Source organism: Gobio gobio (assembly GCF_949357685.1).
Source record: "Gobio gobio genome assembly, chromosome: 4".
In the NCBI taxonomy this organism is placed as follows: domain Eukaryota; kingdom Metazoa; phylum Chordata; class Actinopteri; order Cypriniformes; family Gobionidae; genus Gobio; species Gobio gobio.
Genome location: NC_137100.1, coordinates 57,098,482 through 57,122,089, shown reverse-complemented (window position 1 = coordinate 57,122,089; position 23,608 = coordinate 57,098,482). Strand labels below are relative to the sequence as shown.

The window sequence follows — 23,608 nt, the reverse complement described above, 5'->3', positions numbered from 1 at the left end:
GCATCTGCTTTTTAAAACATGATATTAGTTGCTTTAACTAAAATAAAAAACTGTAATACCCATGTTTTCAAAAATTTATTTACGCTTTCACCAAATTATGTACATATTGAGTCACATACAGTATGAGGGGAAAACAACTACTGGGAATTACAGTTGGAAAACTTAAACCAAAACAGAAACAGTCATTTCATAACTCTCCTATATGTGTGCAAGAACAGTATTTCATAGTACAAGTTATTAATGTAATTTGTTCTATTAGTAATATGTCATCCAACCTAAATATAAATAATACAAAATGCACAATCTTTTGGCCCAAAATCCTGGTTTGTAATGTCATTTTATTCCCTTACATACAAAAAGACTAATTCCAATCATAGGAAATCTAGTAAACAAACCTTTTCATCTTGTTTTTGTCTGTGATGTGCATTTTGTGGGTGAGTTTTGCCTCAAAAACAGGTCTGTAAAAGTAACCAAATTGCAACACACATAAGAGTTCGACCAATAAATGTAAAACTTTTGAAGAGTTTAAATATATAGAGGTTTCACAGCATGTGCAAGTGCAGTTCTCATTCGTACAGTGCGCTCACTACGATAATGTAGCAGCATCAGAGCTCGTCATGGTGAAAGGGATCACTGCTGGGCTGAATAAAAACCCCCTCCATCACCTTCCAGTAGTTATTCTGATTGGCTGAAAGCATTCCATGGATCTCACGCTGGCCTCTGATTGGATGACCGTACTGCTCTCCGGTAACACTGAGGAAAACCTCAGTGCCGACGTGTTTAAATCGCACTGCTTCGTCGCGTTCCCAGTATGTTTCGCCGCACTGAACGCTCCATACGTCCAAATCATCTCCTTCTCCATTTTCGCCAAACGCACTCACTTCCTGCAAACACAAATCAGCTTGTAATAACCTGGGTTATGCACTGCAGGTATAACGGAAATCAAGCCACCTGAACATGTAGGTTAAGTTAGGAGAGTATTGTGTGGGTCTACCTGGTTGTTAGACAGCGGCGAGCTGAAGTGATGCGAGTGTAGGTTGCGTCCAGTCTTCATGTGTGTAATTCGGATGGCCTCTCCGCATCGAATGGGCACCCCGCGCTGACAAACGCTGTCTGGTTTTCCACGGATACGCCAGTAGCTGTTGGCATCATCGGCCGAATCCACGCCTGTTACTGATTGCTGGCCACTACCTGCAGGATATCGTGTAAACAATGTTTGCTACATCTGAACATATGCATACATCTCGTATTCATTTACCACTGTGTTTACCTTTTTATCATACATTTAAAAAAATAAACACATGATATTAACGTAGTTCACAAAAATAGTTATCAAATATCATCGAGAAGCACCTTCTCCAGTTTATTCATGTTACATTTCATACATATTTTAAATGCATGTTATAATTCTACTGCTAAAATATTTATTTTTATGGATAGAAAACCATTGAGATTTAAAATCTCTTGCAAGAGGGTCCTGGATTATTATTATTTATATTTACTATTCAGGGTGAAAATTCAATATTTTGGTCAATTTCTGTAGACACACAGATAATTATTCAAACATTTTACCTAGAGAACTGCTAAAATATCTGGATCCACTGAGTGAAATATCAATGTGTTATTATTATTAATTTATATTATCTTTATTATTCAGGGTGAACTATTTGGGTCAATTTCTGTAGACACACAGATAATTATTCAAACATTTTACCTAGAGAACTGCTAAAATATCTGGATCCACTGAGTGAAATATCAATGTGTTATTATTATTAATTTATATTATCTTTATTATTCAGGGTGAACTATTTGGGTCAATTTCTGTAGACACATATAGATAACAGCTAAAATATTTGTATCCAATGAGTGAAATATGTATTATTATTAAGGCTGTCAAACGATAAATCCCATCTAAAATAAAAGTTTGGGTCTACATAATGTGTGTGTACTGTGTATAAATATAATGTATGTATATATAAATACACACACGTATGTATATATTTAATAATAAAATGTTATATTTATATGTATATAAATATAGAGCTCTGGAAAAAATTGAGACCACTTAACATTGAGAAATCAATGTTAAGTGTTCTCTTAATTTTTTATATACATAAATGCAAACATTTCTTAAATATATACATGTAACTATGAGTGTGTATTCAAATACTAAGTGGATATTTAACTCCGCTGTTCTTTAGGTAAAAATGTATGTATGTATGTATTATTATTAATTTATCATATTTATCTTTATTATTTTTATATTTATCTTTCCTTTCAGGGTGAGCTATTTTGGTAAATTTCTGTAAAAACACATACAGATAATTATACATAAATTTTTACCTAAAGAGCTGCTAAAATATTTGGATCCACTGAGTTAAATATCACTCATCATCATCATAAGCATCATCATCATTATTATTATTATTAATAATAATAATAATGATGATGATGATGACAATACATTTCTATATTCAGGGTTATTTTTAGTACATTTCTGCATGGACACATAGTTGAAGTCTTAGCTAAAAGTTCAATTTGAATGAACTTTCCAACGTTACAGTCCATTTAACAGATATTAGTTGTTGTCACACACAATATACTTTGTTAAAAGTACAATTCTAAAACATGTAAAAAATAAAAAAAGGACTCAAGAAACTCTTGCCACTCGAAAGAATTACCGTTGCACATGTCAAAATGGTTTTACCATGGTACCTTTGTTTTAGAATATTGTAGTGCACCTGTCGTCATGATTACACGCATCCTTCAGGTAAACAAATGATATCACAACCAACAAATAATAAAACCACTGGGAGCTGAATGAGAGTCTATAATAAAAGGCTTTCGGAAAGGCAGATACCGTATTTTACTGATGATACCTGATCGGTAGGAGATATTACTAGTCATCATCATTAGCTTCCTGGCTAATGCATGCATGCACCAGCTGGTATTACACGAAGCACAATAATATGATCAATACAAGTGAATAAAAGGCTAAACGTAAAGATTAAATTGTCCGCCACAACATACGCATCCTACATCAACCTAATTGTTAAAGTTGATGCTCACAGTGGTCATACCTGATCCATATTTGACATCATGCGAGTGAAGTCTGACGCCGTGCCGTGTGTTCATCAGTTTGACCAGAGACCCACAGGTCACGTAGCTGGAGTCCAAGTCATAAGCGCCGCTTGGGGCAAACATAAAACATACTAAAATCAAATCCAGAAAGACAGACAGAACTCTTAATGGTCCCATTGTTACAGCTGGTGTCTCTGTACATCACAGAAAAATGGACCCGGAGAGCCCCATTCAAACGCTGACACGCTTTCTAACCAATCGCATCATGACAAGTCCGACAACAAGGAAGTGATCCGCGCGCACACTCGGAAATCAGTGATTGGTCGAGGATGATGTGACGCGTTACATTATACAGTAGGCCTCATTAGTTTACATTTAAATCGCTAGAAATATCACGAAACTTTTAGTCATGTATTAAAAATACATTAATGGGTATTTACACATAACTTGTTGTAAGTCATTATTGAAAGTTATGTTAACTGCTTCAAGAATCAATTAGCCTATACAAACATTATTCCCTTAAGAACTGCTAAATTATATGTAGGCTAGTTAAATATCCGTTTATTGTTGTTGTCGCTATTATTATTTTCTGTTATTTTAGTTTTATTTTTCAAGGTGGATTTATTTTTGTCAACTTATGTACACACATTTTGAAGTCTCTGCTACATTTCAATGAACATTTCCAATGTTAGATACAGTTACAGTTTATTTAACAGATATTAGCCCCGATATTATCACACAATAGCCTACGTTTTATTACTTATATATATATATATATATATATATATATATATATATATATATATATATATATATATATATATATATATATATATATATATATATATATATATATATATATATATATATATAATATATATATAATGTGTGTGTGTGTGTGTGTGTAAACATTTTTTTTTTACCACAGCAATGATTACTGGCCTATGTTTTATTGCAGTCTTTAAACTTCAAAGTCCACTTTTAATTAAATGTATTAGCTACTTGGACTCTCTTTGTAAACAATTGTGAAATGTACTAGACATTTTGTAGTGAAAATAGTTTTAATTTGTTTCAATTTCAAAACGGATATCAATGTGACAACCTACACAGTTCAACTATTTGGTTAACATGTTTAACATTGGCTTAATGTATCCAAATATGTTTTTATTGTATTTCCCTTCGCTTAGCCAAGACTGTAAAGTGTAGTCCTAATGTAAGAGTTGATTGTTTGAAACCAACCTAGATAAGCACTACTATAGGCCTACAAAACCAGCATTTATACAATTAGATGCCTCAAAACATTAGTGAAACTGACAACTATAGCACTGGTCTCCACTACAGCTTAAAGAATCAGTTTCCATTAAGTGGTGTGTTCCACTACTATATATATTGTGAAATCAACTGAAATGAAGCACATGTTTAATCAGTGTTTTTTAAGTGGAACATTTCTGAATTTTCTTCACGTTCTGAATATAACTCCCAGTGTTTCCAGTTATCGGTTTTGTGTTATTCTAACGATGCCATGCGTGTTATTGTTATGCTGTTATGTCAGGTGGCTGAAGAACCAAAGATCATAAACATGATACTCTCTCCCCATTCTCTCTATCTTTGTGCTGTTTTCCATATTTCTAAATGAGGTTATGTGTCTTGGGAAAACATTCAAAAGCCTCCATAGACACGTAAGCAGAGTCACACCTGCTGCCTTAAGTCTGTGTACAAGGAGATCATTCAGTTTACATTCATACCACTGAGAGCAGCAACATCCTGGCTCTGGTGAGTATGCCATGATGTTTAAGATGATCATTTAAATAATAATAATAATAAACTTCTATAAATGTTTGCAATAAGTTTATCTCTGTTATTTCTCAAAATACCACATCTTTTAAAGGAGTAGTGAATGTGAAATATTAAAATAAGATATACTTTGTGTATGGAAATTTTGCATCTCTCTCTTTCTCGCTGTATAAAATTACTCTTAGAAGAAAAATACCATGGGGTTCTCAATATAACCCTAGGGTTCTTGGTTCAATTTTAACACAGTTTTTAAAAACTTCAAAAAACATTGAGGGGGACAATTAAATCAAGCTTTACTGTTCACTGAGTGAATTCAAACACGACGCTTCAGGTGTAGCAGTGAAAGAGTACGTTTTAGCAGGGGCAAGATTGTAAGCTTGTAAGATTCATAACTGAGTTTGACAATTTAACGTATTTTTGACATATTAGACATAAGCCTACAAATAAGAATGAATGTGTAAAATATGATTTGAAAAATAGTTTAAATTCATTCATAACTACAATAGACCAAACAAAAAAACAACAACTTTGTCCAAGACATGGTCACGGCCTTGGTTTACATATATATATATATTCAACATACACCAGGAAGATTTGAAACTACATCGGCCTCCTTGTACATGTGGCGTTGTTTTGTTTACATCCGGTAGAGGGCGCTGCAACTCCGGAAAAGGAAATTGCATTGATGTCTTCAGTCGGTCTGTCATTCGCTCCGCTCTGTGTTGGATGGATACATTGTAAAAAGGAACCAATGGCAAAAACCTCGCAATAAAATGGGTAAGCGATTACTACATTATTACTGCTAGCTAGGCGCATATTACACAACATCTGTTTGTCCTTTTGAAATCTGTTTGTTTCTAAGAATCCCGGCTACTAACGTTTAACTGATATGTTATTGGGCTGTAGATGCGATTATACACCGGTATGCAGTGGCAGCTGCCCGTGTTAACACAAGGCGGCAGACATATGGATGTTATTCACCAGCCGGTGGTAAGCAGCTTTCCCCGCGGGCGAGACTCGCGTTGACTGTCTGCCATCCTAAAAACAAACAGAGCATTGCGTAATGGAGTGCAGCATTAAGAAATATCAAATATACTGTAGCTGTACTGTAACAATTTGGCCATTTCCAATTATTGGGTGGGACTTGTCCCCCTCAATGACTATGGTGGTTACGGCCCTAGTGTATGGTGTACCAGATGTGGCCCGGATCAGGGCCAACACTATGTTGCTGTCTGGGATTAGTTATTATTATGGGAAAAAAACCCTTCTAATTGTAAAAAAAAAAAAAAAAAGTATTAGTCATAAAAAGCAATATTGGTCGATCATTAGTGTTTTTTTCTTTCTCATCAGCAAGGCGAGAAGAAGATGCCTCAACCCAAGGTGAAGCTAGTGGTGACAGGAGATGATTTTGGCTACTGCGAGAGAAGAAATCAAGGAATTGTGGATTGCTTCAGAGCTGGTGCGATCTCCAATGTCTCTCTTCTGGTGAATGCAGACTCAGCGAAGCACGCAGCAGAGCTGGCCAAAAGGTACAGCAGCGGATTTCTACACTACGTTTGACTGAAGCAGATAAATATAAAAATGTGACATCAAAGTCTGAGTATTATGACACTTTACACAGAATTGTTGACATTTTTGCAGATTTATTAAATTAAATTATTTATTAAAAAAGGCTTTATGGCAGAGTGGCCCGACGGAAGCCTCTCCTCAGTGCAAGACACATGAAAGCCCGTATGGAGTCCTTCAGGTGTTTTTTTTTAGCAAACTCCATGCAGGCTTTTCAGTGTCTTCCGCACTGTGTTAGAGAGAAGCTGCGCGCCTTGCCAGTTTAAAATGGTGTTACGAGCACACACACCTAAAGCGCGTGCACATAAGCCAGCTGTCACAGCGCGCGTACTAAGCGAAATATTTAGCGTCCTATTGCATTTATTTTAAAGTGTCAAAAACACACAAGTTTCACATAAACAGGTGGTTTTGTTTTAAGTGAATGGAAACATCTGCATTAATAGCCTTTTTCAGTTTTCAATTTCTTACTTGAATACTGTTTTAAGGCATACCTACTCTATCTGGAAATTTTAAAGCAGTTTATTTAATTTGCATCTTTTTAAATGATTTTATTGTAGTGTTTATTTTTTGTATGCTGATGCAATAAAATAAACATTATTCAAGGAAAACAATTCAAAATGTTATTTACAAAGGTGGATGTGTGATATAGCAAGTGCAAGAATATGTAGTATTGCAAAACATATATTTTTTGTGTAAAAAGATAAACAACTCAATTCTTTTGTAGCAATGTCATTTAAATAATTTTTTTGTTTACAAATAAATATCTTGGTTACAGAGGCACAAACAATGTAAGTGAATGGGATCAAATGTTGAAGGCCATAGGGTCAGCCATCAAACACTGAACTGGACTAGATCCAAAAAGCAACAGTATGAACACAAAGGGGTCTGGGACCCCATTCCTACTAAAGTGGACCAAAAAAGGATCGGAGTCCTCTTTCAGGTACAGGGACCGTGTGAACGTGAAGAGAACTGGGTCCTTTTTCACTTGGTTCACCTTTTGGTCTACTTAAAGGAGTCTGAGTTTGGTTCTTTTAAAGAGGAGCCAAGTGTGAAAACACCCTTAGTGTCACAGCAAAGGGTCTGAATACTAAGGACCATGTAATATTTCAGTTTTTCTTTTTTAATAAATCTGCAAAAATGTCAACAATTCTGTGTTTTTCTGTCAACATTGGGTGCTATGTGTACATTAATGAGAGAAAAAAAATGAACTTAAATGATTTTAGCAAATGGCTGCAATATAACAAAGAGTGAACATTTTAAGGGGGTCTGAATACTTTCCGTACCCACTGTATGTGAGCCCGTTAAACCTATTGTCAAAGATAAGAGTAGGCCTACTTGTAATAAACCCTGACAGGGTAGATGTATAAAGGTTAGATCTTACTCTTCAAAAAAAAAAAATTACTAAAACTGTTAATAAAAATGTATAATATAATAACAATAAATCATTCAAAATCTCATTCAAATCTATAATAGTATCTAAAATATCACTGCTTCTCTCACTCAGGCATCACATCCCCATTGGACTCCATGCAAATCTCTCAGAGGGTCTTCCAGTGTCTCAGGAACTGAAGGGCTCAACACTCCTCAACAAGGATGGGTTCTTCCATGGGAAGATGGGCTTCAGGGAAGTTTTACAGAGTGGTCAGCTCAAGATGTCAGAGGTACACAGGAACACGCACCCATAAAGACCAACCGAAAGACACATGGGAGTGAATTTAAACCATAAAGCTGGGCATCTAACAGTGATACTGTTTACATCCCAGCGTATAGGATCGTTTGCATGTTATATAGCAGCAGAGGCAGCCTTTTGCATTCTATAGCTATCTTTAACCAGAATCGTGGCCAATCGCTACCGAAGTCTCAATCACGACCAAAAACAAAAACAGCATTCAACCTTTGTCACTCTCTTATGACCAGGCATTGAGAGCAATACAAATTAGAGCACAGGGATTAGGTAATGGATGTAATAGGTATTAGTAGGCTACTAATACAATATGAATACGAATAGAACTTGGCTCTCTGATGACGGAGTGCTCCGAAAGCTCCAGACAAGTTTATCCTTATCCTTTTTCCTTATCCAGCAATCTCATAACGTCACGTTCGAATGACAGCAAGTGCAGTTGCAGTACAGTCTTTCTTGCAGGATAGTGGACCGCAGGTGTGATTTTATTGAGAGATATAGCTTAAATTAGTCAAATGAAATTATGAGAAAAATGATATGATATATTTCGGTAACACTTTACAATAAGGTTCATTAGTTAACAACTACAGTAGTTAACATGAACTAACAATGAACTGCACTTAAAAAGCATTTTTTTTAAATCTTTGTTAATGCTAATTTCAACATTTACTAATGCATTATTAAAATCTTGTTAACATTAGTTAATGCATTGTGAACTAACATGAACAAACCATGAACAGCTGTATTTTTATTAATTTACGGTAACACAGATTAACTAATGCTGAACAGATGTGTTGTTCATGGTTAGTTCATGTTAACTAATGCATTAACTAATGTTAACTAATACAACCTTATTGTAAAGTGTTACCAATATTTCTATATACCCTAATCATTAACAACATGTATTCTTATTTCACTTATTTCTGTGCCTTAATTTAATTATTATATTGATTAATAATACATTGTTAGCTAATCCGTGTGCTTTGTATATGTGCATTTCTGAAATGCATAACGTGGACAAATCACTTTAAATTGCAATGTAGACGCATGCATTTTCTGTGAAGCTGCTTTGAAACGATATGTATTGTGAAAAGCGCTATACAAATAAATGTGAATTGAATTGAATTGAAACTAAAACCGTTAGTAGGTGGGAGGTGGCTGTGTTGCTCGGAGACGCACAATTGGATTTGTTTGGAACTATTTCTGTTGCCGAAAATAGAGCAAAAACAGACAATATTCTGGTTTTAAAAAATAGTCTAAAATGCAAATTACCTTATATTATTTTCTTGTTTATTGAACTGTTGAATAATTTTCAGGTTTGCAATCGTGCTGATTTTCAGGAAAACAGCACTTTTGCTCATGTGGTATATGCATGGACGACACAGAAGAGCTGCTGCATGACTGGATTTAATAGGGGAAACTGCGAAAACGAGAGTAAAACAAACTATTATCAGTTTAAACTAAAGTTTGGACTCCATATAGTGTTCCTTACAACCTACCAAAGATCCAGTAATCCATGGATATTGACATGCAGCCAGGAATTGTGTTTCCTGAAATGAGCCCGATTTTGATGCCGGGGAAATACACAAAGCAAATTTGCCTGTGAGTGCTTTATATAAATACAATATAGGTACTGTATGTCTAAATCCAGGTGATCACCTATATCAATGTAATATATATCGTCATATCGTTCAGCCCTAAATCTTGTGTAGCTTTTGTCAGTGCTTATTTAAAGGAACACTCCACCGTTTTTAGAAATGGGGCTTATTCAACTTCTTTCCTACATTTAGATATGTGGGCAAATGCCTTTTTGTCTCAGTGCATGCATTGTTGTAGTTTGGCAGGGTCGCCGCTAGCTTAGCATAATGAATGGAATCCTATGTTGCCAGCTAGCATGTCCTGAGTAAAAGTGATAAAAAAAAAACAAAAAAAACATCTAATTACTTCTTGTGGCCTCAACGAGGACAAATAGCGATGCAGATTAAGACTCATCACACAAAGATCAAAGTTTGGGGATTTCATGTGTTGCGTGATATCTCTGCGCCCAAGTAGCAGTGCTTCGCCTATGCTTCCCCATAATATAGTCCCAAGTCAATATCTGCCTAGGAAATTGCCTAGTCTTAATCTGCATCGCTACTTGTATTCGTTGTGAATACGCAGGCCACAAGAAGTAATTAGGTGGGTTTGTTTTTGTTTTTTGGATCACTTTTACTCGGGACATGCTAGCTGGCAACATAGGATTCCATTCATTATGCTAAGCTAAGCTAGCGGCGACCCTGCTAAACTAAAACAATGCATGCACTGAGACAAAAAGGCATTTGCCCACATATCTAAATGTAGGAAAGATGTTGAATAAGCCCTATTTCTAAAAATGGTGGAGTGTTCCTTTAAAAACATCCAGTCATGCAGAATACATGATGGTAAATATTTAATTGATGAGTTGTCAATACAATATATAACAATATGGTATGATTTTACCCTAAAATTCAGCAATATTGACTCAAAATGATAACTGCAAATCCATGTTTGGCTGCCTGGAGTCCATTTGTTTCTGTGAATTGCAGTGATCCATTTGTTGCCTCATATATTGCATTTTGAGGGCTTTTTTTCATTTTGGTGGCAGTTTTGCCCAAGCCCGATAATGTCGAACCCTGGTGTGGGCTCTTTTTCAAATGCAAGCAAATTCTTGTATTGAGAACGGGTGAAATGGCTGCTATGATTCACCCATCAAAGTGTCAAAGGTTGCTCAAAGTTAAAGATCTTGATCTTGATAAGAGGTGTTATGACATTATGCACTCCTCAAACTCAAGTTTAAAGCATCAGGTGTGCAAAATATCTACCACTATGTAAATCCTAATTGGTGGGATATTAAAAAGAGAGAATAATAAATACGAATAAAGAAGGGTTATTTCATAATTTTCATCATTAGATTTTTTTTTCTGAAGTTCACTAATGTTAGTCAAGATTTGCATCCAAAACAGATGTATTTATACTTTTACATCATTCACCATTTCCACCTTCTCTTTGACCCTTTTTTCCAAGTACAAATTTTCCAGTATGTTTTTGGCCAGTCCTGTTTCACATGAACATACCATGTACTTATTGTAATAATGACTAACTAGGTACTAACTCTGAACCTTTTAAATCTTAATTTAACCCATGAAGTTACCTTACACCACTCAGTACTTTTGTAAGTAGTAGGCTACACTGTTAGTACATTGAAAGTTCACAATATAACCGCTTTTAAATATGCTGTATGAAACCATTTGAAAGTTTCAGACTTCAGAGCCAAGCACAGCATTATCATTTAAAACACGTTTGTCTGGTTCTTTTATCCTGTGTTGTTTTGTCTGTTTATAAGGTGGAGGTAGAGCTCAGAGCCCAGGTAAATCATTTTTGTGAACTGGTCGGCCACATGCCCTACCATATGGACGGCCATCAGCATGTGCACGTGCTGCCAGGTAACAGTGGGTTCATTTTGAACAACCCTTTTCACCTTACATTTACATTTAATCATTCAGCAGACGCATTTATCCAGAGCGACTTACAAATGAGGAGAGCAATAGAAGCAATTAAATCAACAATATGCAAATGCTGTGATCAGTACAGTACATGTAGCAAAGGTTTTTTTTATTTATTTAAAAAAATAGAATAGAATAGAATAGTAAGTATTAGTATCAACAGGTCAAGGTGAAACCGTCGTTTCTTGAAAATGGCAAAAGATTCAGTAGCTCAGGTTGAGTTGGACGGGTTATTCCACCAGCATGGAACAAAGTAAAAGTGATTAGGCGTCGTTCACTTGCAGAACACAAGCTTCTGGAGGGCACATGAGTAGTGAGTTTAGGTATGAAATTTCAGAGACAGTGGTTGTTCTTTAGGCAAACATCAGTGCTTTGATTTTGAATATAATTATTAATACCTTATAATGGCTGCCAATCAGTCTGCCTGTGCGTCACTGTTTTATATGAAGTAGGCCTACACTACACTCTTAAAGGGATGGTTCACCCAAAAATGAAAATTAGCCCATGATTTACTCACCCTCAGGTCATTATAGGTGTATATGACATTCTTCTTTCAGACGAATAAAATCTGAGTTGTATTAAAAAAGTCCAGGCTAATCCAAGCTTTATAATAGCAGTAATAGTTGCTCTGTTTTTGAAGTCCATAAAAAAATGCATCTGTCCGTCAAATACTGTAACTGCTCCACACAGCTCCGGGGGTTAATAAAGGCCTTCTGAAGTGAATCGATGCGTTTGTGTAAGAAAAATAACAATATTTAAAACTTTATAAAGTACAGTTTTGGCCGATCGAAACTTATGGAAAAAGTGTTGAAAGTGCCTCTGCCGTTCAAAAGGCTTATACGACCAGTTACGCTCGTCAGACGTCGCATACGCATCTTGAATTGCGAGAAGGCACTTTCAACACTTTTCCACGGAAGGCGATCGGCTGGAACTTTACTTTATAAAGTTTTAAATATGGATATTTTTCTTACACAAACGCATCGATTCGCTTCAGAAGGCCTCTATTAACACCCCGGAGCCACGTGGAGCACGTTAATCGACGGACAGATGCATTTTTTATGGACTTCAAAAACAGAGTAACAGTCACTGCTATTATACAGCTTGGATTAGCCAGGACTTTTTTAATATAGCTCCGATTTAATTAGTCTGAAAGAAGAAAGTCATAAACACCTATGATGACTGGAGGGTGAGTAAATCATGGGCTAATTTTCATTTTTGGGTGAACCATCCCTTTAAACATAAACATTCTTTACTTTCATCAATGGTTCCATAAAGAATCTTTAACATCCATGGAACCTGGAAAAATGTTCTTTAGATTTTTAAAATGTTGTTTACACTAAGAAGAAAATGATGAATGATGAAAGAACTGTTCACTGAAAGGTTCTTTGGGGAACCAAAATTGTTCTTTTATGGCATCACTGCAAAAAAAACCCTTTTGAAACCTTTATTTTTTATAAGTGTACCGTTAAAATGTTTGGTAATGTTTTTTTTAATGTTTTTGAAAGAAGTCACTTATGCTCACCAAGGGTCCGTTCTTTGTACGTCGCTAACTCGGTTAGCTGGATTAGATTGTTGACGATTTGGCATGATCTTGGATTGTTCGGTTCTTCGACGCTCATCCTGGACTTCCTGTCATAGCAACAGGTATGAGGAGAGCAGGCTTAGAACATGTAAACAGGATTAGATTGCATCTTTTTAAGCGGCGTTGATACTTAAAATGTGTCCCAGCCACTGCTACTTTACTACAAGAGTTCCTTACTGAACCAGGGGCAATAATAATTTTAAATAATAATAATATAAAAATGTATTAGAAAATAATATTATAATGTTGTGTATAATACTATAGACACAGCCACTTGATTGTGAGATTTATTTGTGAATAATTACTTTATAAGGTTATTGCAATCTTACACACATGCTGTGCAGTTACTCTGAGCTGTGCATTAATTTCAGTGGTGACAGATGCATTATGGGAGTGGATTGATGCGGCACAGAAGAAGCGAATAACTTGATCTTGACCCTTAAGAAACTTTAATTAATGCTGTCACGTAACAAATCTGCTTCAAATTGAATTAAAAATTAAATGAATTGCTAATTACAACATTGAAATAAAAATGTAAAGGGTGTACAAATACTATAACATCATGAATATAAATAATTGGGAATCATGTTAACCCTCTAGGGGTCTTCGGTCATTTCTGACCCGAATTGTTTTTTTTTTTTTAAATGTTAAAAATCGTAGCTTCATCGGAATGGTCCGAAACTTGGTGACTTTATTGGTACTTGGTATATGAACACACAAAAAAATTCGGGGACAGGATTTGAAAAGTCTAAGTGGTCGTAAAAAAATAGTCACACTCAGGGTCTTCGGGTCAAAAATGACCCCATAGGAAATGAATGGGAAATTGGCAAAAATATGAAAATACCGAGTTTTTTTGTGCATACAATCTACAAATCAGCCAGGATGCAGAAAAAAAGGACTCAACAGTGAAGGGGTGAATCTCTAAAACATCAAGAGTGAAAAACAGACAAAAAAACTCACACACACACAAAAACACAATTAGCTTTTGGAATGGCACACGTTCATTTGTGTGTGCGTGTGTTTTTGTGTGTGTGTGTGAGTTTTTTTGTCTGTTTTTCACTCTTGATGTTTTAGAGATTCACCCCTTCACTGTTGAGTCCTTTTTTTCTGCATCCTGGCTGATTTGTAGCTTGTATGCACAAAAAAACTAATTTCCCATTAATTTCCTATGGGGGTCATTTTTGACCCGAAGGTCCTGAGTGTGACTTTTTTTTATTTTTTTTACAACTTTTCAAATCCTGTCCCCATTTTTTTGGGGTGTTCATATACCAAGTACCAATAAAGTCACCAAGTTCCGGACCATTCCGATGAAGCTACGATTTTTAACATTTTTTTATAAAACGCAAGATCCACTATAGTGGTAAAAATGTGCTATTGTGTGATAAAAATGCTCAATGTGTCCACCGGATGGCACCGATCTCATTTAAAAAATTGCTTTCATGAGGCCCAGGCTTGACTCTAAAATGAAATACAGCTTTAAAAAAAAAATATATATATATATATATATATTTTTTTTTTTTTTTTTATATTCAAGATTCAAGATTCAAGAGTTTTATTTGTCACATACACAGTTATATACACAATATACAACTGGCAGTGAAATGTAAACAGGTCCGCTCCATAGACAGTGCAAATAACAGTTACAAGAAACACAAGGGGAAATTGAAATAGAAATAGAATAAAATTAGAATAAAAAGTATTAACATAAGTAGAATTATAAATAAATCAAGTAACGGATAAAAATAGGAAATAAGATAAAAATAAAAATATAAAAATATAAAATAAGTGGATATGATAAGTGAGATAAACTGTAGACTTAAAAATAAGTGGTTAACATAAAATATATATATATATAAATATATAAAGAAGTATAATGGATGTGTAAACAGGAGTATGATGTGCAAACAGGTTTATTACAGGTTGTTACGCAGTAACAATAGGAACGTAAAGTGCAGTGCAATGGCAGTATGTGGATGTTAATGTTAAAAAACTGGATGTTTATGCGTGTGCGGGGTGAAGTGAAGTCACGTGACTGAGTTCAGGAGTCTGATGGCCTGGGGGAAGAAACTCCTCCTGAGTCTTTCAGTCTTTGCCATCAGGCTACGGAAGCGCTTACCAGATGGCAGCAGGGTGAAGTGAGAGTTTGCAGGGTGATTAATGTCTCTGATGATTTTAGTAGCTCTACCTCTGCAGCGTTTGGTGTAGATGTCCTGCAGAGACGGGAGAGCTGAGCCTGAGATGCGCTCGGATAAGCGCACCACTCTTTGCAGGGCTTTGCAATCGTGACTGGTGCTGTTCCCGTACCACGCTGTGATGCACTGAGTCAGGACACTTTCTATCGCCCCTCGATAGAAAGTTTTCAGGATGGCTGGTGAAACCCTGAATTTCCTCAGCTGGCGCAGGTGGTACAGTCTTTGCCTGGCTTTTTTCACCTGTGTCTGGATGTGTGTAGTCCAGGTCAGATCCTCGGAGATGTTCACACCCAGGTATTTGAAGCTGTTCACTCTCTCTACCGGTGTCCCGCTGATCATGAGAGGGGAGTATGACCGATGCGGTCTCTTCCTGAAGTCCACAATCAGTTCTTTGGTCTTGTTAACATTCAGAGAGAGACAGTTGTTCTTTCACCATGATGTCAGTTGCTCCACTTCGTCCAAGTATGCCGTCTCATTGTTGTTGGAGATGAGACCCAGGACAACAGTATCATCAGCAAACTTGATGATAGAGGTGGAGCTGTGTGTGGACAAACAGTCATGGGTGTAGAATGGATTCAATGGGAAAAAATGGGTCATAATTATTGCATAAATATAAATTATTAATCATAAAATTATCTCAAAACACCAAAAAAGAAAAGAAAAAATATTATTGAACAAAAATATATTTCATTTATTTTACTCAAATCTTTTTTTTATCTTAATCCCGCCCTCCGGGTCATTTTTGACCCGAAGGCCCTGAGTGTGACCCATAAATTAAGAACCCCAGAGAGTTTAAAAAAAAAACCAGGTCATTTATTTATTATAACTTTTATGTTTGTTTGGTCGTTTGGCTGTTTCCTTATAAAGGTCCAGAATTGTATTTATTAAAAACAAAATTACAGTTTTTTGCCAGGTTGCTTTTTTAATTATATGATGTCATTACGTTGCTGTCTTGCCGCCAGCCAATCGCTGCATTGCTGATCGTGGTTTCGAGTATTGATACTTCTGCACTTTTCAGTAAACACAGGAATGCGCAGTAATCTTAGACAACTTAATCCAGACATTTTAATCCAATCCGCAAATTTGTTTGAAGAACCAAAATAGCCAGAGATCAGTTATCACGATTAAAAGATCTGGGATCTGTCAAATCATCTCAGATGTATTAAGCGACGTACGAAGAACAGACCCCAAGACCGCATTAATTTGATCACAAATACAAAGCTGAATTTTCAGCATCATTACTCCAGTGTCACATGACCCTTCAGAAATCATTCTAATATGCTGATTTGCTGCTCAAGAAACATTTCCAATTATTATCAATGATGTGCTGCTTAATATTCTTCTGTAAACTGATACATTTATTTCAGGATTCATTGATGAATAGACCGTTAAAAAAACAAACAGCATTTGTTTGAAGTAGAAACTTTAGTAACATTTTAAATGTACTATTACTGTCATTTTTTAATACATGTAATGTTCCCTTGCTGAATACAAGTATTAAGTTTCCTTGTTACATTGTCTTCTTTTCATGTTTACTTTTTTCCCTATTGTTTTCAGAGGTGCGAGAGGTGTTCGCCCAAGTTCTCTCTGATTTTGGGATCACCTACACACGGGTCCCCATAGAACCTGGTCTTAAATTTTGCACCTTCCTCCCATCCCATCTGCGAGACTTCAACACACAGGTTGAAAAAGATGCCCTTGAATCTATCGAGGTCTTTCATCGCCATGGAATAAGGTTTGTGAGGAAACATTTTAAAGGATCAGTATCTGGGACCATATTCACAAAACATTTCATCTTAGCACTAAAAGTTCTTAGATAAGAGTTTCCTCTTAAAACCTATTGACAAAGTTGCTGAGACCAACTTTTACAAGGGAATAGAGATAAGTCTTAAGCTAAGAGAAAGGGTGGGGTTGACCTCGTTGTAATGGATGATGATGTCAGCACACTTACTAACTATGCCCACAGTGATTGGCTGATGGGGGAGGGGTTTCTGTAAATGATTTAAAGGGTTAGTTCACCCAAAAATGAAAATTCTGTCATTAATTACTCACCCTCATGTCGTTCGAGACCCGTAAGTCCTCCGTTCATATTCGGAACACAAATGAAGACATTTTTGTTGAAAGCTGATGGCTGAGAAAGGCTTCAGTTAGGCCTCCATTGGCATTCAGTACACTTATACTCCCAAGACCGATAAAAGGCACTTAAAATGTCGTTACAAAGTCCATCTCACCACAGTGACTCTACAATAATCTTACGATGCGACGACAATAGTTTTTGTGCGCAAAAAAAAATCAAAATAACACCTTTATCCAGCTTGTTATTGCCTTCCGCGTGTGCCTCCACGACGCATGCGCGAGAATATGACGTAGCGCCGGGGCTCGGGATTCCATGAAATGCACACTCGAACCCCATTTTGAGAACTACGCCGAAACCTAAAGCACGATCAATGTAGAATCCAACAGCTGAGATACGCGCGTCTTCCTCTGATTGTAAACAAATCACTTCTGGGTCATCTGTCCGAACGCCGGATCTGCGTCATATTCTCGCGCATGCGTCGTGGAGGCACACACGGAAGGCAGTAACAAGTTGGATAAAGGTGTTATTTTGATTTTTTTTGCGTACAAAAACTATTGTCGTCGCATCGTAAGATTATTGTAGAGTCACTGTGGTGAGATGGAGTTTGTAACGATGTTTTGAGTGCCTTTTATCCGTCTTGGGAGTATAAGTGTACTGAATGCCAATGGAGGCCTATCAGAAGCCTTTCTCAGCCATCAGCTTTCAACAAAAATATCTTCATTTGTGTTCCGAATATGAACGGAGGTCTTACGGGTCTCGAACGACGTGAGGGTGAGTAATTAATGACAGAATTTTCATTTTTGGGTGAACTAACCCTTTAATCTGTAGAATGAGGTATCATGTTGCTAAATAAAAGATGAAAAATGTTTCCATATTTTAATAATGATTTTAAAATGTTGGCTAAGTGTCACTAATTAAACAAGTATATTAGGTTTAGCTAATTGTCAGCCCCTTAAAAACGAGCTCGGAGCCCTCGATCTCCTTGGACAGCGCGCCAAATATGCTTATTTTACTTGTTTATTCTATTCGATTTACTCTATTTCACTTATGTGAAGTCGTGAAACAACTGCCACAGGTAATAGGACATTATTTTCTTATTTATTAATTAAATAATTTTTGCCTTTTTATTACGTGACAGTGAGTAGACAGGAAGCAAAGTGGAAAAGAGAAAGGGAGCCGGAACTGCCCACAAGGCTATCAGTGCAGACGATAGGACATTTATTTTCAACTTGACAATGTTTTATCAAAGTCAGTTTAACCCTCTGGGGCTCTTCGGTCATTTCTGACCCCAAATTTTTTTAAATAAAAAATAAAGCTTCATCGGAATGGTCCGAAACTTGGTGACTTTATTGGTACTTTATTGGGGACAGGATTTGAAAAGTCTAAGTGGTCGTAAAAAAAATAGTCACACTCAGGACCTTCGGGTCAAAAATTACCCTCATAGGAAATGAATGGGAAATTGGCAAAAATATGAAAATACGAGTTTTTTTGTGAATACAATCTACAAATCAGCCAGGATGCAGAAATTGACTCAACAGTGAAGGGGTGAATCTCTAAAACATCAAGAGTGAGAAACAGACAAAAAAACTCACACACACAAAAACACAATTCCCTTTTGGAATGGCACGCATTACAGTTTTTCTCAGTCGCTTTGGTACATTTCTCAGATCAGAATTGAAATTCTCAAAGCTACCTGTTCAATCTTCACATCATTGTGTCACTTGTGCACATCAAAAAAGCAGTTTCTCATTTCTTTGAACAAGTTGCAAATGCTTGTGTACATTCATGCAAATGATTATGTACAATTTTCTGCTGTTTCCTACATTATCAATTGCTTATGTCATGTTGATCAAAATGTATTATATTGGGTCTCTGTTGAATAGTTTCACCCCCCACAACATTTAGCCATTAGTTCATAGCATAAGTCTTTACATGCAAAATGGTTGAACAAGTTGTCATAAAATGTCAAGCATATTTCTATACATTTCCGTTAGACGTTCACATTTCTACTTTTGTTTTTCTGGGTTTTTTTTTCTTTGTGCTATGCAGTGCTGTCTTTTCCTTTCTGTATCACAATGACATGGTCTGTCAACAAATTACAGTACAAACAGTAAAAGCATAAATGTGAATCTTGTCCAGTCTCTTGCAATCAAACTCACACATACACTAAGGTGTAACCTACAATTTACAATAATTGTCATAAAAATTTTAGCCATATTTACATCAGAACATCCCTCCAGAGTACACGGTTATATTGACAATATGACTATGTGTGTAATGTCTTATTCATACACAATGACACAAGGACTTGTCATTCTGATGGCACTGACATGTTCATTGACACAGATATTTACTATTGAGAGATGAACTAAGGATTTTGAGCAAGAGTTTTGCTGTTTGTACGAATTGTTTTGAGAAATGCTCTTGCTGTTTTGCAAATGTCGAGGATGATTCGAGAAATGTACCAAAGCGACTGAGAAAAACTGTAATTTGTGTGTGCGTGTGTTTTTGTGTGTATAAATGTGAGTTTTTTTTGTCTGTTTTGCACTCTTGATGTTTTAGAGATTCACCCCTTCACTGTTGAGTCCTTTTTTTCTGCATCCTGGCTGATTTGTAGCTTGTATGCACAAAAAAACTAATTTCCCATTCATTTCCTATGGGGGTCATTTTTGACCCGAAGGTCCTGAGTGTGACTTTTTTTTTTTTACGACCACTTAGACTTTTCAAATCCTGTCCCCAATTTTTTTGGGTGTTCATATACCAAGTACCAAGTCACCAAGCAGTACAAAATTTTTTTTTTTAAATAAAACGCAAGTCCACTATAAATAGTGGTAGTGGTAAAAATGTGCTATTGCGTGATAAAAATGCTCAATGTGTCCACCGGATGGCACCGATCTCATTTTAAAAATTGCTTTCATGAGGCCCAGGCTTGACTCTAAAATGAAATAAAGCTTTAATAAAAAAAAGAACATATATACATTTTTTATTATATTCAATGGGAAAAATGGGTCATAATTATTGCATAAATATTAATTATAAATCATAAAATGATCTCAAAACACCAAAAAATAAAAGAAAAATTATTATTGAACAAAAATATATTTCATTGATTTTACTCAAATCTTTTTTATCTTAATCCCGCCCTCCGGGTCATTTTTGACACGAAGGTCCTGAGTGTGACAAATGAAGAACCCCAGAGGGTTAAGACAAGTCATTTCACTCGGCGGCCATCTTTGAAATGCCACTCGGGCATGCAAGTGCAGCTCCTATCTCTTTGAATGGGGAAACATCAAATTCTCCAAAACTGTTCGCCAAGCTTACGATTAAATTTCATATTTAAATTCACCAATGAAATCTGACAACTGTCTCATAATTTTTTTTTTTTAAATGCACGAATCATGAAAAAAACCCTGAATTTTTCAGCCTGGACAAAGCAAATGCGCATATGTGTGTCTCAGAACACTAGCTGTTTCTATAACAACCAAAGCTGCAGTGACAAGATGACTTTACAAATCAACGATTGGCTCTTTCATTTAGAAGGCTGGGCTTATTCACCATATTGGGCGTTGCACTTTCTCCCATTCATACGTTATCAGAATGCACCGTCTTCCTATATATAAAGTCTTTGGTTTTAATTCTCCATCATTCAATGCATATTGCCTGTACATAAATTAACCTCATTGCAGATTAAAATCTATAAATCAAAATATGTATTGCATTCATAAGGGGAGAATGCTCCGCACCCAAGGCTCTACAATTGCCTCAGTTGGTGTTCTGTGTCTTTGGGCAGATTGCCAGCAACAGCCATTTTAGGATTGTTTGTGATTTGGCAAGACTCTTGACTACTAACTTTTCACAGATTTTTTACGATTGCTTTGTGAAATACTCAGAGCAGAAATGTAGGAGTCCTAAAATTAGTACGGACACGCCCGTTATTTTTAAGGCGTTTCTCCTAAATCAGCAAGTCAGGAGCTACTTTTAGCCTTAAGATGCTTTGTGAATACGGCCCCTGGTTTTCAAGATTTCACAAATGTTTTAGAGAATATTTTATCTTTAGTCAATTTCGTCCTTCATATAAGTAGGCACAGTATAAACACAATCTGCGTGAAATGTGTTTTCCACTTTGTATTCATCTAATCAACTATGTACTGTTTTTGTATGACTCCTCAGGTGGCCTGATGTATACCTGGGCCTAAGCATCATGGGTAAGAACATGTCTGTGCCCAACCTGAAACGTGCTTTGGGCTTCGCGCTGGAAGCTTCACTGGATGACGATGTGACTTCCCCAAAAATACTGACGCAGTCCGATGACGCCGTGACCGACTCCTATCGACCAGTTACAGCAGAGCTTATGGTGCATCCAGGATATTCAAGTCAACCTCACCAGGGTGGATGTGGAGAAGGACCAGATGACTTCTCACAGTCCGCAGACCGACTACACGAGCTGAATACTTTGAGGGACCCTTCGGTGCTTCACTACTACAGGCAACAGGGGATCCACCTCTGTGCCTTTAAAGACTTTTAAACACTTTGAGCAGAGTATCTGCTGTAAGGAAATAAGATCTTAACCCATACCTCAAAAGATGAATTAGTTATTTTAGAGTATGAATGCTTGGTTTGGGAAAAGGCAGAACATCAGCCTTCAGTTTCTGTGCTGCTTCCAAAGCCCATACTAAACAAATCGAAGCTGCTACCTGTTAAAAGTACAGCCAAAACAAGCATACAAAAACCCAAGTTACTTTTTGAATTGACCTTTTTAAAGCAGCCATTCATTTTAATATGGAGAGCTGCTCCAGGCTAGTCTTTATAATAGGAAGGTGCCATTTTAATTGGAATGGAAAACTTTTGCCTCATTTGAGCAGCACTTTCTCAAATATTGCAAAATCCAATCTGTATTTATGACTGTAACATACTATAGGAAAATTTTAACTTAATGGAACATGTAGCAATTGCTTTATATATATATATATTTACAAATCAATGGTATTTTTCGGGTCCAATGTTTTTAATGAATGTATTTGATATTTTTATGAAGTTGAATTAAAAGTACCATTTACTCTTGATTTCTTTCTGAAACTAGGAAAAATGTCTTTGGAACAAGTATTATGCTTTAGCATTGAAAGACCACATCAAATTTGCATTTGGTTTTCGACCAGCCAATGGCGCCATAGAAATACATGTGTATGTATTTGAACACTGATCATCCATCCTTTAAAACTCATTCAGAACTAGGTCAAAATAGCCTTTATTTGGTGAGTTCAACCTTTTGTCACATATTAGGATTAACATATAACCTGCGTATATTAAATTCAGGCCGTTAATGGCATTTCAGATGTAAGCTGTAATTGAAGCAACAGTTCGGACTTTGAGTAGTAGTCTCCATAAATATAGTTTACTAATGCTAATATACGTTTAGGTTAAACAACCACTGAACTCGTAAGTTAGAATTTGATTTCATCACACAAATCTGTAATGCTCTTTTAAACTGGGGCATCCCATTTTGATTTTGAATAGGAAATCCCTGGCCAATCTGCAGATTAGCACACCCAAAGCAACAAAGTGAATTTAGCCAATATTTGAGTATAACAGTATCCCGTGCTTGGTCTTCCTCTTTTATTTAGGTACACAAAACGGAGCGTTTTTTTAAAGCCTGCATTAAAATAAGTCTTTAAAGAGAAAGACACTGTGAAGAGAGCAAGGGGCTTATTTGAGGCATACCGCAAGAGACTTCACCCAAATGCAAAAGCAAATATTACTTAAATATCTTGAACTAAAGAAAGCCCAAAGAGTTTGCATTATAAAGAGTGGCGTCAAAACCAAAGTTAAACTCTTACAACTGGAATTTGACAGCTTGAATAATATACTTTAAAGAAAACGTAGAGAATTTTCTAGAAAACTCACGGTCAACTACTGCGTTTATTCTGTGTTGCGAGAAAATAGGAATAATATTCTTCAGTAGCGTACATCTCAGTAAATCTAGGGGCCATTCCCATGTTTAAACCCAAATAATCAATAATATACAAGAATTTCCTATGAAACACGTTAAAAGAGAGATGTTTAAAATTAGTGATCATCGTCATCATGGAAAATTACGTTCACTCACACAAAGAGCAT

At 36.1% G+C, this 23,608-nt stretch overlaps 2 protein-coding genes across 3 annotated transcripts; one reads left to right on the top strand and one right to left on the bottom strand.

The window, feature by feature from the left end:
- Positions 1 to 320: 320 nt before the first annotated feature.
- sdf2l1 (stromal cell-derived factor 2-like 1) lies at positions 321 to 3,348 on the bottom strand. The gene is made up of 3 exons (XM_079815011.1): positions 3,081 to 3,348; positions 995 to 1,191; positions 321 to 884 (listed from the first exon to the last, which is right to left on the bottom strand). Exons 1-3 carry the CDS (start codon positions 3,256 to 3,258, stop codon positions 606 to 608), a joined length of 654 nt encoding a protein of 217 aa, XP_079671137.1. The 5' UTR covers positions 3,259 to 3,348; the 3' UTR covers positions 321 to 605.
- A 2,193-nt stretch (positions 3,349 to 5,541) lies between these two features.
- ydjc (YdjC chitooligosaccharide deacetylase homolog) lies at positions 5,542 to 22,556 on the top strand. Of its 2 annotated transcripts, none has more exons than XM_079814637.1 (6): positions 5,542 to 5,652; positions 6,226 to 6,404; positions 7,946 to 8,102; positions 11,484 to 11,583; positions 16,975 to 17,152; positions 21,665 to 22,556. In XM_079814637.1, the coding sequence occupies exons 2-6, from the start codon at positions 6,241 to 6,243 to the stop codon at positions 22,017 to 22,019; spliced, it is 954 nt and encodes a 317-aa protein (XP_079670763.1). In that variant the 5' UTR covers positions 5,542 to 5,652; positions 6,226 to 6,240; the 3' UTR covers positions 22,020 to 22,556. The 2 variants fall into 2 exon arrangements, with proteins under 2 accessions (XP_079670763.1, XP_079670762.1); XM_079814636.1 differs by lacking the exon at positions 5,542 to 5,652 and adding an exon at positions 5,695 to 5,865.
- Positions 22,557 to 23,608: the final 1,052 nt, after the last annotated feature.

Excerpts from the sequence above, each read along its gene's own strand:
- sdf2l1 (XM_079815011.1), bottom strand. The coding sequence starts at position 3,258 with ATGGGACCATTAAGAGTTCTGTCTGTCTTTCTGGATTTGATTTTAGTA. Across the intron at positions 1,192-3,080 it reads TGATGTCAAATATGGATCAG|GTAGTGGCCAGCAATCAGTA; the intron begins GTATGACCACTG and ends GATATCCTGCAG. Across the intron at positions 885-994 it reads CGCCGCTGTCTAACAACCAG|GAAGTGAGTGCGTTTGGCGA; the intron begins GTAGACCCACAC and ends TTGTGTTTGCAG.
- ydjc (XM_079814636.1), top strand. The coding sequence starts at position 5,782 with ATGCGATTATACACCGGTATGCAGTGGCAGCTGCCCGTGTTAACACAA. Across the intron at positions 5,866-6,225 it reads ATGTTATTCACCAGCCGGTG|CAAGGCGAGAAGAAGATGCC; the intron begins GTAAGCAGCTTT and ends CTTTCTCATCAG. Across the intron at positions 8,103-11,483 it reads GTCAGCTCAAGATGTCAGAG|GTGGAGGTAGAGCTCAGAGC; the intron begins GTACACAGGAAC and ends TCTGTTTATAAG.